This window comes from Ailuropoda melanoleuca, chromosome 13 (genome assembly GCF_002007445.2).
Source record: "Ailuropoda melanoleuca isolate Jingjing chromosome 13, ASM200744v2, whole genome shotgun sequence".
NCBI classification, from domain to species: domain Eukaryota; kingdom Metazoa; phylum Chordata; class Mammalia; order Carnivora; family Ursidae; genus Ailuropoda; species Ailuropoda melanoleuca.
Window position 1 is genome coordinate 71,969,016 of NC_048230.1, and position 16,002 is coordinate 71,985,017.

General features: G+C 42.0%; 1 protein-coding gene across 1 annotated transcript; it reads left to right on the forward strand.

Annotated features, from left to right (window-relative positions):
• Positions 1-12,626: 12,626 nt before the first annotated feature.
• Positions 12,627-14,169, forward strand: DEFB132 (defensin beta 132). Its single transcript, XM_002930470.1, has 2 exons — positions 12,627-12,678; positions 13,892-14,169. The coding sequence occupies exons 1-2, from the start codon at positions 12,627-12,629 to the stop codon at positions 14,167-14,169; spliced, it is 330 nt and encodes a 109-aa protein (XP_002930516.1).
• The last annotated feature ends 1,833 nt before the right edge of the window (positions 14,170-16,002 follow it).

Consider the following 16,002-nt stretch of genomic DNA (forward strand, 5'->3'; position numbering starts at 1 on the left):
AAAAAAAAAAAAAAGAAATCAACGCCTCCATCAACCATGGATCTTTTGAGCTGTGAAGAGAAATACATGCTGAAGTGAGGATCTAAATGCATAAGTCCAGCCTCTCTGAGCATTACTCCATCACAGAACTTCCTCTCCTCATCTAGGCTACCCATCTGGACATGACCTCAGGAAGCCCAGTTAAGGTAAGAAAAACACTTGAGTAAAAAAAAGCAAAGCATGGGAGAGGGGGGAGGACCCAAACCATGGAGCCCCTTGGGATCTAGCCATCCATGGAAAGAACAGGCCCCAAGAGTAATTTGTTAAAATCAGTCATGTTTCTTTTCAGGACAGCTCCATGGGCCTAAAGTCAAAACTGTGTCTTATGAAGCACCCAAAGGTGTCACTGGCCCTCCAAAGTCAGCATCAACTGTAGCACCCTGCACTGTCCCCACAGGTCTTGCCAGACTCCCCTTGACTTTCACCCATAACAACTTTTTCCAGTAAGTAGTAGTTTTCTTCTCTGCAGATGAGCCCTCTGAGTAAGCTCCTGTTCTGGGAAGGACTACAGCTCTGACTTTGTTTAGCTTTACGTTGTTTTCGTACGGGAAGAGGGAGAGTAATTTGTTGAGGGTTCTTGAAGGACCTCCTCTGCACTCTGAAAGGGCTGCCTGGCGGCAGAGACTTAGGTTTATGGTACAGATCAGTGGCCTGTGACATCTTCAACTTTGCGACTTCTCAAACTGGAGTGATAATCCATTAATCTTTCTCTCTCTAGATAACTTATATTTATCCACATGGATGATTTTTAATGATCCGAGAAAGGCCAAAGAAATACATTAAAAAGAAAGGACAGGGCAAAATACATTTTAGGGGACGAATTACATTAGGAATGATTTTGTAGGGGAGAGGGAGGAGAACATGCACACTGTGTGGTTTTAGTTTGCTGACCAAGTGATCTTTATGAGATTAAGGGGGCTACACTGTATTCCTACTGTGCTAAGAGTGTCTTGATGACTGTCATTTTATAACAAGTTTTGGTTTTAGGGGNGCTCAGGGCGTGATCCCGGCGTTATGGGATCGAGCCCCATATCAGGCTCCTCCGCCATGAGCCTGCTTCTTCCTCTCCCACTCCCCCTGCTTGTATTCCCTCTCTCACTGGCTGTCTCTATCTCTGTCAAATAAGAGTGTCTTGATGACTGTCATTTTATAACAAGTTTTGGTTTTAGGGGCACCTGGGTGGCTCATTCGGTTAAGCATCTGCCTTTGGCTCAGGTCATGATCCCAGGGTCCTGGGATCAAGGCCCACATTGGGCACCCTGTTCAGCAGGGAACCTGCTTCTCCCTCTCCCTGCCACTCCGCCTGCTTGTGCATGCGCGCTCTCTCTCTCTCTCAAATAAATAAATTTTTTAAAAATCTTTAAACAGTAAGGTTTTTTTTATTTATTTTTTTGTTTAACTGGACTCCACGCCCAACATGGAACCCAACATGGGGCCCAATATGGGGCTTGAACTCACAACCCCAAGATCAAGAGTCATACGCTCTACCAACTGAGCCAGCCAGGTGCCCCATAATAAGTTTTGAAATCAGCAAGTGAAAGCCCTGCCATTTTGTTCTTGTTTCAAAATTGTTATTATTTTTTGTCTTATTATATAAGTGATAAGATCAGCTTGTCAGTTTCTGCAAAAAAAAAAAAATCCTGCTTAAATTTTGATAGCGATTGTGTTGACTCTATAGTCAACAGAGCATACAAAGAGATGTTCAAATTCACTGGTAATCAGAGAAAAGCAAATCAAACCAACAATGGCATTGGTAAAATTAGAAAGCTGGATAATGTAGGGACACAGGAACCCTCTAATACTACTTGCAGAAGTACAGACAGTTCATGTGTCTGAGAACAACCTACTACTTAGTTAAATTCATTATACGCTTACCTTACGACTCAAGAATTTGACTCTTCAGTATATCCCAAAGATGTTCTTGCCCAAGCTCTAAGAGGGCATGTACTGTGTTGTTAGTTACAGCAGTATCGGTATTGGTAATACCAATAACCAATCTAAGGCAATCTGGATAGCCATTCTGGAGTAGTGAATCAATAAAATTATATGGATGCATACTTTAAAAATACAACACATAAATCAGCAACAGATTCAATATACACATAGATTTGTAGGTTGACATTAGCTCTTACATCCCTGAGTAAAAAAAAGAAGAAACAGATGTATAATACCATTTATGTAAACTAAAAATACATGCAGAGAATAATACATGTAAAAGAACATGTAAAAGATATTCATTAAATTCATTCGAGCAAAAAGGGTATACAGTGAAAGAGAAATGAATGGATAAAACAAGAGATGGGCCTTGCACAGACCAATGCTTATGTGTCATGAATGGAGGAGAGTGTTTAATTCCACAGCTGAGATCTATAACAATGGGGGGGTGAAAGGAATAGATAATAAGAGGCAGAGTAGTTTGCACTACAGCCTAGACCAACTAGGAAGCTTTTGCCCACCCTTGGCCACAATAAAATCTTCAAGGCACAAGCCAGCGAACAATCTCAATATACTTCAAAAATTCAGAGGCTCAGCTAACATGTAAGTGTACAGGGGGCAAATTGTCTTTCTCCTTGGAACCGGCTATGGATCTACAGTGACTCTGCCGAAGTGGAAGTCTCCATTATTTTCATGGAGCTTTGCTGCATTTCCTGGCCTATATGTAGCAGGCAACTAAACTACCAACTACTTTGTCTTCACCATGTCCAATCAGCACACTGCAGACCTGTGCTAATATTCTGTGGGCTGATAAGATTATCAACCTTCCTGTGCATCTAAGGGAGAAAAAGTAAGACAAGATAATGAGAGAGTACTGCAATCTCTACCAGGTGAAAACAAATAGCTTAAAAATTACATGACAAGTAATCATTAATACTGTCATTTGCTTTCTCTCTTGAGTAAGTCTGGGCAAAGAAAGAAAACAGAACTCAGTGTGCTTCCTACTGTCTGTCCTCCATCTTGAATTTCAGCTTTGAGCACGATCCTAGAAATAAACACATAATCACGTTGAAAGTACCATTTGATGCTAATGGTAAGATCACTTTGATTCTAGAGATTCTACAGATGTACAACAAAGAACCCCCTATAACTCCAGATTCCTCATATCTAGAGTTTATCACTTAATGCATTCTAACACTTGGAGAATCTGAGAATTAAAAATCAATCCTGGTGAACAAGATCAATAAATGGAAGTTCAATTCAAAAGCAACCCATAGGGGCACCTGGGTGGCTCAGTCGTTAAGCATCTGCCTTCGGCTCAGGGCGTGATCCCAGAGTCCTGGGATCGAGCCCCACATCAGGCTCCTCCACTGGGAGCCTGCTTCTTCCTCTCCCACTCCCCCTGCCTGTGTTCCCTCTCTCGCTGGCTGTCTCTCTCTCTGTCAAATAAATAAATAAAATCTTTAAAAACAAAAACAAAAGTAATCCAGTGAATTAATAAGTGCTCTATCATAATACCACAGGGTACTAAGGGAAGGATAGCAACCTGGAAAGAGATCTATAGAAAAGTAATACTAATAATGAGAATATTTAAGAGTTATAGAACATTTTTAAAGTGCCAGGTACAGGACTGAGAAACTTGAATGTATCATCTCATTTATCCTAACAACAACCCTATACATACCATATAAATAATACAACTGAGGTGTCAAACTGCTGAAGGTCACAGATAAGTAGCAGAACCAGGACTTGAATCCATGTCTGTCTAACAGCAGAGCCCCTACACTTAGTTGCCACGCTACCCTGACTCCCAGTGGCAACAGCTTTGGAGCATGTGCCCAGTGCCAGTTACACACTATGGCATCTATATGGACAACTCATCTCATACTTTTAGCAATAGCTTGGAAGAAGCTATAGAGGACTTGATTATTACATCTGCTGGTGACCCAGCATTAAGAGGAGGAGGAGCAAATATGCCTATCCTAAAGGACTTAATAAACCCCCAAAACTTGGACAACTCCTGCATTTGTCAAATTTAAGACCTGGTTAGTTCACACGTGGATTATTACCTTCCCTTCTGGCTACCATACTGTAAAAGGAATTTAGGAGAAATGGCATTAGAGCACAGAATAGGAACCATGATAATGAAAGTATTTAAATTACTGTTAAGAAACACACACACACTTTATAAGTCACAAATTCAGTGGTAATACTATATGCTTCTATTTTAAGAGATGGGAAGGAAAGGGTTAACAATAGTCCTACAATTAACCCTCTCCCTTTATCAGGGATGCCCCTGGAAGGAAAATAAAAAACAAAGTTGACTCTATCTGATCCCCTTACAAACATGTCAGCAGACCTGGCAAACTCACTAATGGTATTCACTAGCAGCATAGTCTTTAACAGAATACATCTGTTCTGAATACATCTAGAATTGTTTCTACTAAACAAACCTGGAATCTATAATTTACAAAGGCATGGCTCCTTGAAAAATGTCATGCGTTTATCATGTTATGTAATTTTCAGAGAACAAAATGGAAATGTCTCTCAATGAAACATCCCCCTTTGCGTGAAATGCTCACATGCATCACTTAGACATCACTCAAAAATCTCTTATAAACCCAATCCACAGCTCATTCTAATGAAACACACAGGAGCTGGGAGGTGACACCACCACCTCGGACTTGCGCATGTTTCCCCTGTGCTTCATAATTACTTGTATCCTTGAAATTGTTACTAAAGCTTAACATGGGAAAGATCTCTGATTCCTGTGAATATGATTTGAATCCAATCAATCTTTTGTGTTAATCAGGAAAGAAAGCAAATATTTCTGTGTAAGTATATTCATCTCAAAATTTTTCAAAAAACCCATTCTGGAAAACAGTACGGAGGTTCCTCAAAAAACTAAAAATAGAAGTACCATACAATCCAGTAATTCCACCTCTGAGTATTTACCCAAAGAAAACGCAAACACTAGTTCAAAAAGATATATGGACCCCTAGGTTTACTATAGCATTATTTACAAGAGCCAAGATATGGAAGCAATCTAAGTGTCCATCAACAGATGATGGACAAAGGACGTGTGATATATATACAATGGAATATGATTCAGCCATAAAAAAGAACAAAATCTTGCCGTTTGCAACATGGATGGACCTAGAGGGTATAACACCAAGTGAACTAAGTCATACAGAGAAAGACAAATACCATATGATTTCACTTTATGTGGAATCTAAAAAACAAGACAACCAACAACAATAGTAGAAACAGACTCATAAATATAGAGAACAAACTGGTGGTGACCAGAGGGCAGGATGGCGGAGGGGATAAGCAATATGGGTCAAGCGGATTAAGAGATACAAACTTCCAGCTATAAAATTAATAATAATTCACAGGGATGAAAGTAGAACATAGGGAATACAGTAAATAATACTGCAACAACTTTGTATAGTGACAGATGGTAACTGCCCTTTGCACTGAGCTTTCCGTAATGCATATAATTACTGGATCACTGTATTTGTACACCTGAAACAAATACATTATGTCAACTACAATTTAAAAACTTGAAAAATTAAAATAAAATAAAGAACTAAGGGAAAAAGGTTTTCAAAGATGTGCTCCCTACATGGAAGTAGTTTGACTTTTTTTTTAAGTATTTTTTTATTTATTTAAGAAATCTCTACACCCAACATGCGGTTTGAACTCAAAATCCTGAGACCAAGAGTTGCATGCTCTACTGACTGAACCAGCCAGGTGCCCCAAACTGACTTTTTCTAATTATGAAGTTACATAAAGTAATTTTATAACATTCATATAAAATATAAAATTATGAAAAATAAAATTAAGAATTACAAATAATCCTTCCCAAAGATAAAGACCCTTAAAATTTGGGGTATATATCCTTCCAGATTTTTTTTATTTTAAACACATATACATGTATGTATCAATATATATAACAAAGACTAGCTCATACTATCCCATAATTTTCCTTTCTTAATATATCATTGACAACTTTTTATCTCGTAAGTCCTCAATTACTATCACTGTTTAGAGCTGCATGGAATTCTAATGTGTTATGTACCATAAACTAGCAAATTTTCTACTGATGGACATTTAGATTTTCACACCCTCATTACGAGCAATGCTAAGAAGGAAACATAGTACTTAGACATCTTTGTGAACTTATCCATTTATTTCATATGTATTAATTCTGGGTCAAAGGGTAGCATAGTTTTGTTTTGTTTAACTTTGTTTTAGACGCTGAATATGTATTTCAAATTGCTCTCCAAAATATACTGCATTATTTTAAACTCACAGAGTACACAGTTGTCCCGTTTTGCCCCACCCTTACCAACAGTAGCTAGAAAGTGTATTTTCAAAGACTGGGTGCTAGTCTTCCAGATATTCTGTGAGAACTCAGTAAATGTATGCAGTAGCCAATGAGACAGTATGGCCAAATCCATTTGCCCTGATGGCTGAGATTTCTTCTTTAATTATTTGCTCACTGCCCAACTTTTTATCTCATCTGAAGTTGTATAAAGGATAAAGCTCCAGGCAAGTGAGATAGGTAGCTCTGTCCATCCACCCCACATCACTGTCCCCAGACATGTCCCCATCCATCAGGCATGAAGTTCTTGCCTCTGGCTTTTGCTGCTCTCCTGTTCCAGGCTTCAATGACTTTAAGTCCCCTGAAATTCTCCCTATAGAGAAGAGAGTGATGGAAAGGCAGGGAGATGAAAACAAAAGCATTAGATACATCTACTTTTAAAACAAAAGAAAAAATTCAAGTGGACATCTATATATATAGGAGTAGAAGGAAATAAAGCAGAGAGGACAGGTTTAAAAAAAAAAAAGCTAGACTTCTCTGAATATACCGTTTGGAAGATTTAATTTGGAATCACTTAACTATTTCACCTAACAAAAAATCAACATCCTAAAAGCAATTTCTAAAAATTAAAAGCCAAAGAAATCAAATTAACCCATGTGTTGAACTGGAAGCATGACCATAAACAGAAGAACTATTTGGGGGCGCCTGCACCTGGGTGGGGTGGCTTAGTCATTTGAGCACCTGACTCTTGATTTCGGCTTAGGTCATGATCTCAGGGTCATGAGATGGAGCCCCATGTCCAGCTCCGCATCAGGCTTTGTGCCAGGCATGGAGCCTGCTTAAGACTCCCCTCCCTCAATCTCTTTCTCAAAAAAAAAAAAAAAGTGAGCACTATTTGAAGTGATGAAAAATAATCATTTCCATTTTTTTAAAAGATTTTTTTTATTATTTGACACAGAGAGAGAGAGTACAAGCAAGGAGAACAGCAGGCAGAGGCAGAAGCAGGCTCCCCACCAAGCAGGGAGGACCCAGCCCAGGACCGTGGGATCATGACCTGAGCCAAAGGCAGACGCTTAACTGATTGAGCCACCCAGGCGACCCCATTCCCATTTTTGTAAATGGAGAAACTGGAAAAATAAAATACATGTTCATCAAAGGGTACCGGTTTTGGCTAACTCACTGTATATCCGTATGTGTAAAGTGATGTAAAATTAGAAAAGAATCACGGAGATCCACATTTTTAGGTATGAAAAGAGCTCTTGGACATATTAAATTTTTTTAAAGATTTTATTTATTTATTTTGACAGAGAGAGACAGCCAGAGAGAGAGGGAACACAAGCAGGGGGAGTGGGAGAGGAAGAAGTAGGCTCCTAGCAGAGGAGCCTGATGTGGGGCTCCAGAACACTGGGATCATGCCCTGAGCCGAAGGCAGACGCTTAACAACTGTGCCACCCAGGCACCCCATGGACATCTTAAATTTTTGAAAGGAAGTAAAGAACCATAAGTATGATAAGATTATTTTTTATAATTTGTTCAATATCATCGAGTAAATTGGCTTTTTGTTCTTTTGTTGTACAGTTCTATGAATTTTGACATGTTTAGATTCAGGCAACCACCACCACAAACAGAACATGCAATAGCTTCATTGCCTAACAAATTCCTCTTCGTATTTAAACTTTCATCCCACAACAACCCCTGCAATCACTGATCTATTTTCCATCACTATGGTTTTGCTTTTCCCAGAATGGCACCTAAATAAAATATTTTGTGACTGGCTTCTCTTACTCAGCGTGTCTGAGATTTATCCAAGTTTCGGCGTGCATCAATAACCCATTCCTCTTTACTGTGAACAGTACCGCACTGTAGAGATACAGTGCGGATTTTTTCTCCTTTCGCTTATCGAGGACATTTGGGGTTTTCCAGTTTAGGCTATCACAAATAAAGTTGCTATAAACATTTGCTTACACACTTTTGTGTGATCCTAGGTTTTCATTTCACTAGGGCAAATGTTCAAGTGTAGGACTGCTAGGTCCGATGGATGGTAAGCGTGTGTTTAACTTTACAAGAAACTGACAAACCATCTTCCAGACTGACTGTGCCATTTGCATTCCCACTGTAGGAGATCCCATTTTCTCCACATCCTCAACAGCAATTAGTGTTGTTGAGAATTTTTATTTTGGCAATTCTTATCAATATGCAGTCATACACTTGTTTGAAAAAGTCATAGAATTAGGGGCGCCTGGGTAGCTCCGTCTTTAAGCATCTGCCTTTGGCTCAGGGCGTGATCCAGGCATTCTGGGATCAAGCCCCACATCAGGCTCCTCCGCTGGGAGCCTGCTTCTTCCTCTCCCACCGCCCCTGCCTGTGTTCCCTCTCTCGCTGGCTGTCTCTCTCTCTCTCTGTCAAATAAATAAATAAAATGCTTTAAAAAAAAGTCATAGAATTAAAAGAAAGTATATTATATATTATTTATGTGATTAAAACAAAACACAAATGCATAAAAGGACAATCATTTAAAAGGGAAAAAGACAAGAAAGTTTTAAAGTTAAGTCCCTAGAAATTTACCTAAGGGTATACAGCAAATCTGGAAGCATTTATTCAAGCAAACTACTAAATCTCAATAGGACAGTGGGAGTCTATAACATTGGGGCCAGCACTTGCTCCCAATACATACACACACACACACACACACACACGCACACACACACACGCACACAGACACACACAGCAGGTCCATGAACTCTTGGCAGGGGTAGCTCAAAATACAGTGACTCTCTTCCCCCCAGACCCCAGTGACAGGGTTATAGTTCCACCCCAGGAGAAGTGTCTCTCATTCCAGCCTTCACCCCAGCTCTATTCAACGCAAGCACAGTCCAAAAGACGGAACCTCCTTTCTCCTCACCTAACTCCCACTCCCAGGGTGGAGGCTCTACCCCAGAAGCACCAAGCCAAGAATACTTGGACTGTGATCACCCTCCCTCCTCATAGGCAGAGGTTCCCAGAGGGGCAAGCCACAAAGACAAAGGTTCCATGTCTCCACCACAAGCTCTAGCTTATAGGGCAGTGGTGTCACTTCAGAAGAAGCCACTTTGCTCCAGGTTCCAAGGGGGCAGACAAGAGAGGAGTACTGGTATGTCTGTAACACTTTTCAAGACAGACCTCTCTTTCTTTCTAAAACAGAAATTTAGGTAGCTTATATATAGAGTTGGGCTTGCCTTATGATCTAATACGAAATTTTCAAAGTGAATGATTTAAGCATTTACATTTATTGATAGGGCAGATAAATATTTAATCTGAATTCTGCAATATTTTAAATTAAGTATTTTTTATGTTTTTAAAAAGTCCTTCATTACGTAGTATGTGTGTGGTTTCCTGATATTTAGGTTGCAGACATTTAATTAGATTTAGACTTTTGAGTGGTAATCTAGTATCTACTAGTTCCCTTCTAGAACAATGATATAATTAGCATGTTTTTTCTTTCTCCTCCCTTTCCAACACCATCCAATATGAGTCAATACAATACTCTTTCTCAAAGTTATCTCTACATTTTCAATTATGTCTATACTTTTATTACTTGCTTCTTCAGCCTTGATTGATGTTGAGTTACACCTATTGAAGACAAGGCAATCAGCAAGTTAGTCCCTTTCTCTTGGGGTGCTCACCTTTGAAACCCAGCCACCATTCTGTACGGAAGCCCACAGGGAAAGGCCTAAATGAAGAGGACCCTCACGCCCAGAGTTTCCAACTGACAGCACCACCTTGGCAGCCGTGTGAGTGAGCCATCTTGGAAAGAGATCCTCCAGCCCTACTTGACATGCCCCAGTTGATACCATGTGGAGCAGAGATGAGCCTCTCTACTGAACCCTGCACACACTGCAAATTCATGAGCTGAATAAATGACTGTTGCTGTTGTAAGCCACTAAGTCAGTTTGTTATGTAGAAACGGATAACTGGAACAATAAGTAGCACCTGAAGTTCTTTCCTAAACCAGGGGCTTAGGGTACCCAGACCAAGCTAAGAGAAGTGGTTCTAGAGTGCTAAATGGCATGCCAAGTTCAACTATTCTACCTATTCCTGTGCAGGGAACTTATTATTCTAACCCAATAAGTCAGCTGGTATCAACTAATACAAAACATGATGTATTAGCCAATGTGAAGATGTCTCTTTGCTCCCCAACTGAGTCAAGAGAATTCTATTGGCTCTAAGATACCCAGGCCAAGGAATTCAGGCTGGTCTATTGTGCGCCTAAGGTGATTTCGTTGGTGATTTTCTTATAGCACGACTAACAGATTTCACACTGTTGTTTTCAGCTTAACTGCCCACCCCCCATGAATAAGGTGACATCTGAGAATTTGGAGGGTTAGATCTCTTACCCTCCCCAAGACAGTCACTCCTTCACATCCACTCTTGAGAGTAGGTGTGGAAGCATCGAGGTGAGTCCCAGAAATTTTGAAATGGTTGCTGACTCCTCCAGCGTGCAAGTCTTATACCCACAAGGCAAGCAACAAAAGTCATTTTTACAAATTGGAAGAATATACCAGGAGGGATAAAGTGACCAGTCTGGGAAATGTCCCATTTAGTCATAAGGGTCAATCAGTTCACGGCTATTATTCCTATGGGTGGGCATGTACATGGTATGGAAATGGACAAACGCTACATGTGGATCAAACGACTTCAAGGGTCCATTGCTTTACTCCCCCAAAAAGACAAATAAAAACTGCTAAGCAACCTAATCAACTAAACAAAAGGTAAATGACTGTGGACCTGAAGTAGCAGCAATATTAATGTTAGAGTAAGAACACATTTCCCTATTCTGATTTCCAGTGGAGGAACTAAGGGCTCAGGAGAGCCATATACACCTCACACATTCTCGTCCAAGAGGATGTGGCTGCCACAGAGCAGTGACAAAGAAACTCACCCGAGGGAGCAGGCCAGGGCTGATCTGCAGAGGTGGTCGCTGGGCAGAGAGAGAGTTGCCTGAGGACACAGCCAGCACTGCTACTGGAAGGGGCCACCAGGTGGAAAGAGCATGGCCTGGGCAAGGCTGGAGCTCGTCTGAGAGCCACAGGGCTCCTTGGCTGAATTTAAAAATGGAAAACTGGAACCCAGAATGGAATTACCACTTTGTGGTATTCCTCCAATACCCTCTATTGTCAAAGCCTAACACAGGGCCAGCTGGCAAAAGAGGCATGTTTCCAGGATCCAAATCCAGTATTACAAAGCAGGACAAAGAAGGGTGGATTTGGAGCTAAGAGAGAATAAACTGGTTATCAACACATCTACACGCTGAGGAGAGCAGAGTAGAAGGATCCAAGAATGACTTCATACACCACCAAATCACTGCCTTCTTCTTGTTGGATAAATAATAGATATTTCTATGAGTTAAGCCACTGTTAGTTGAGTTGCTGGTCTCTTGCAACCTCACGCATTTCTTTTTTCTTTTTTTTTTTAAGATTTTATTTATTTATTTGACACAGAGAGAGACAGCCAGCGAGAGAGGGAACACAGGCAGGGGGAGTGGGAGAGGAAGAAGCAGGCTCCCAGCAGAGGCCTGATGTGGGGCTCGATCCCAGGACTCCGGGATCACGCCCTGAGCTGAAGGCAGACGCTTAACGACTGAGCCACCCAGGCGCCCCAACCTCACACATTTCTAATTGAAACAGGAAGAGTGTTGGAATGTCCTTCCTGAGCTCCCCTCCTAGTGAATGAGTCTCTGCTATAGGTCTAACCACTGCATGGTGTTCGATTACATTCTATATTCAATTGCATTCATGTTTTACCATCATTTAGATCGCTTTTGGTTTTCTGCTATTGCAAACAATGTTGAGATCAACCTCCTTGTGTACTTACTTGTTCAATTATTTCCATTAGACAAAAGTCCAAGAATAGTTCTTGAGAAAAAAATGAAGGCATTTTTCAAGACTTCTGATGTATATTGCCAAATTGCTCTCCAAAAGCAAAACAATACCAATCAGCACTCCCAGCAACAGTGAAAGAGAGTACTCGTTTCCTCCACACCCTCGCCAACACTGGCTAGAAAGCAGAGTTTGAAAGATGGGTGCTGTGAACTGATGTTCTCTTTATTCTGCCTCTTCCCCTCCCAACAGCCTAGAATACAGGTGCTCAATAAGTCAATCAAAGCTCCAGACTAGTAGACATTATGATCTAATCTGACTGTTCTGGGTAGCAACGAACTCTTCCCCGGTTCACTGCCCAGTATCCTGGCACCATGTGGCTCCTATAAAGGGAGAAGCTCCAAGCACATCGCAAAGAGGGCCCAGACTCCATTAAACCACCACCTGCTCCCCAAGCCACCCCTTCAGCTATGAAGCTCCTGCTCCTGGTCTTTGCATCCTTTGGATTCCTGGTGACTCCAGGTAAAATGGACGGAGAAAGAGAGAGGAGGGCTGGGGGCCAGGAACACTAGCAGATCTGGTTGACAGATCTGGTAACAGACAAGCCAGGTTGAGGCTTGGAGGCAGGACTCACCCTACTGAGTTCCAACCTAAGGTGGGGGATCTCTCAACATTCACCGCCAGCCTCAATACCCTGTACCCAGCCACCACCCTATATACGACCTTATACAAAACCCAGTCTCCCAAACTTTTTTCCTGTTCTAAAACAAGAGTCAGCCTCAACCTGGTCCAAAATATCTTTCTTTCATATTACATGAGCTCCCTATATCTAAACTCCTAAGATGCTGAGAAAGCATCTCTCTCTGCCGTCTTCATCCTTTAAGATCAGCCCCAGGGTTAGTGCTCGGAGGAGAGACTGAGCCTGGGAGGAAGACACAGGGGTCCCATTCCCATGCCCAACAGAGTGCTGGCAGGCAGGGCAAAGAGACCTCTCAGGGGGCAAATTCACACAGGATGGCAAACGAGTTGCTCAAATTGATCCCTGGAGTGAGGAGAGCATGCAGAACCAGAGAGAAAGAGAGAAAGCGGAGAGCCAGGCAATAGGTGTGTAGAAAGCCAGAGGAGGAGGGCTCTCAGAAAATGCCAGCGCTAAGGTATGGCAGACGGAGCTGAGATAAAGCCCTCAGATCAACCAGAAGGCGGCCCCTGGTGTCAGGCAGTGCAGCAACGCACAAATACCCTGTCAGCGGCAGCACTACTGGCCCTTCCATGCCTTGGGGAATGATTTGGCCTTTTTTTTTCTTTGCCCTGGTTTGACTGACATTTACTTTCATATTCCCTGAGAACAAATGAGGCAGAAACACCATATAAGTGGAGGCTTTGGGGTAAGAATAGCCCCAGTCCCCCCTTTCAAGTGTTCAAGTTCCTCCCTGACATGAGGACCTGGCTCCCCACGCCCTGATTTCACACATACGTTCTGTGGTACCAGCGACCGCGGCAGTGCAGGCTTTAACTAGAGGCAGAGCCGCAAAGACGGAGAAGAGCAGAGAGAGCTCCTCAGAGTTCCCAGCAGTCAAGGCAAGTTCTGTCTCCTCTTCCCTGCCTTCCCACCTCTCATTTGCCGGCTATCTCAAGCATACATCTCAGCATAAAACGCCAAACACTCCTAGCCAGCCCCGACCCCTGGGACGTCCGCTTCTTACCCTAATTTCCGCTCTTGTCCTCTCCTCTGCAGCCAGCGGGGGCGGGGCAAGGTGCACGCTCAGGTTCCCGGGGCGCTGCAAGATGTACTGCAACTCCCAGGAAAGATCCATATTCACCTGCGACAGGTACAAACTGTGCTGTATCAAAGACCCCTTAAGGACCACCGCGCCACCTCCTGTCCACGAAGCTAAGAAACCCTGCAGAGAAACTACAAAAAGCCAAAATGACGAGCATCAAACGGCTAGAATACCAAAACCACTGTCATTTCTAAGTATTCAACGTAACTATCGTACCCCTATAAAGGGCTGAGGCTCCCTCCTTCCGCGGCGCCAATTTATGACCCACCTCAAAGCTCCTGTCTTCTACATCTCTGTCACTCACTTAATAAACACTGGAGTTTGTAACTGTCCTATGCAAATGACTGCCCTGCGCACTCATCCACCGGGTGTGTCGGTTTGGGGCCTCCAAGAGCTGACGTCAAGGTGGAATTAGACATGAAAAGATTCACTGAGTGGGAAACACCTGTGATGGAGGAAGGCGCGGAGCAGGAGGAGGCAGGAGAGCCGTCAGACTGCAATACGGGTCTGATACCTGTAAAAGGAGAGGGACAGGGGGACTGGAGAGGAGAAGCCTGAGACTGCAGATCAAAGGCTAATGGAAAGGCTCAAAGCAAGGATCACCCCCTCAGAGGACCCTCACCCAGGGCAAAGATCACCGGGCTCTTGCACAGCACAGAGCATAGTCATGGGCTGGGAGCAGCCCCTGGAGAACATGGCCTTGGGGTGAATGTCACTGTAGATCTGGAAGTGTGACAGCTGGAGGCTATCCACCAAGCACATTCTCACAGCAGCTTCTCTTGAAGGGAGGTCTGAGAGCTGCACCTCCACGGCTGCCATGAAGCATGAGGTGAGAAAGGAAAGGACTAAGAGTGTATGTTTTGGTCAGCCATGTAGACTGATGAGGCATTCATTTACTCGTTTGTGTAATAAAATGAACAAAATACATAGATCCAACATTGGTAATACTCTCTGCAATGATGCTTGTGACTCCACCGTGCCCACCCACAATATAAAACTGGCATAATCCTGTTGCAAAGCCACGTGGAAATAAGGACAAAGAAACAGAACTTCTATTCGTTTAATCCAGTTAACATTACTTCTAGGAATCCATCCATTTGTTAAGTTACTCAAAAAAAGCAAAACGGCACAAAGGTGTTCAATGCAATATTATTTAAAATAGCAAGAAAATGGGAAAACTCTAAATGATGAAATACTATATACTAATAATATGTATAATTACAGACAAACGGAAATACTTATAGAATACAGTGCACACTAATAACATTATCCAAAATATCACTTATACTATGGCTGCCATTATGTCAAACTATCTCTTCAAATGATACAATGAAACTATGAAAATTGTGACTTTTTTTTGGTAGGAAAGCAGGATTACACATAAGTTTCCTCTTACATCCGATGTCCATTAATTTTGTATAACATTTATGTGACAGATGCCAAATTCCACCCAAAAGAAACAAACCAGAACACTCAGGCCTAAACGATTCCAAGCAATCCTGGAAACTAGCTAACCATACAAAAAACTTAAATGCTAATTCCCTACCTCATATCTCAAACCAAAATTAATTCCAGATAGTTTAAAAATGACGGTGTGAAAAACAAAGTATTAAAAGATTATACAGTTAGGGGCGCCTGCATGGCTCAGTTGGTTAAGCGTCTGACTCTTGATTTGTGGCTCAGGTCACGATCTCAGCGTTGTGTGATCCAGGCCTGCCTTGGGCTCCGCGCTGGGTGTGGAGCCTGCTTGGGATTCTCCCTCTCCTTCTGCTCCCCTCACCCCCCGCTGCTCACACGTCTGTGCACACACACTCCCTCTATCTTAAAATAAAGATTATATAGTTAAATATTTAATTTAGGAGCAAGGAAGCTCTAAGTATAGCAATAAAGGAAAAATTCACATAAAATTAAGCTGATTATATAGCATAAAATATTAAACTTTCATGTCAAAAAATATCATTTTGAAACATATCGATATTGTTGCATATATCAATAGTTCACTTCTTTTGATTTGAGTACTATTCCATAGTATGAATATACCACAATTTATTTATCCAGATTTGTT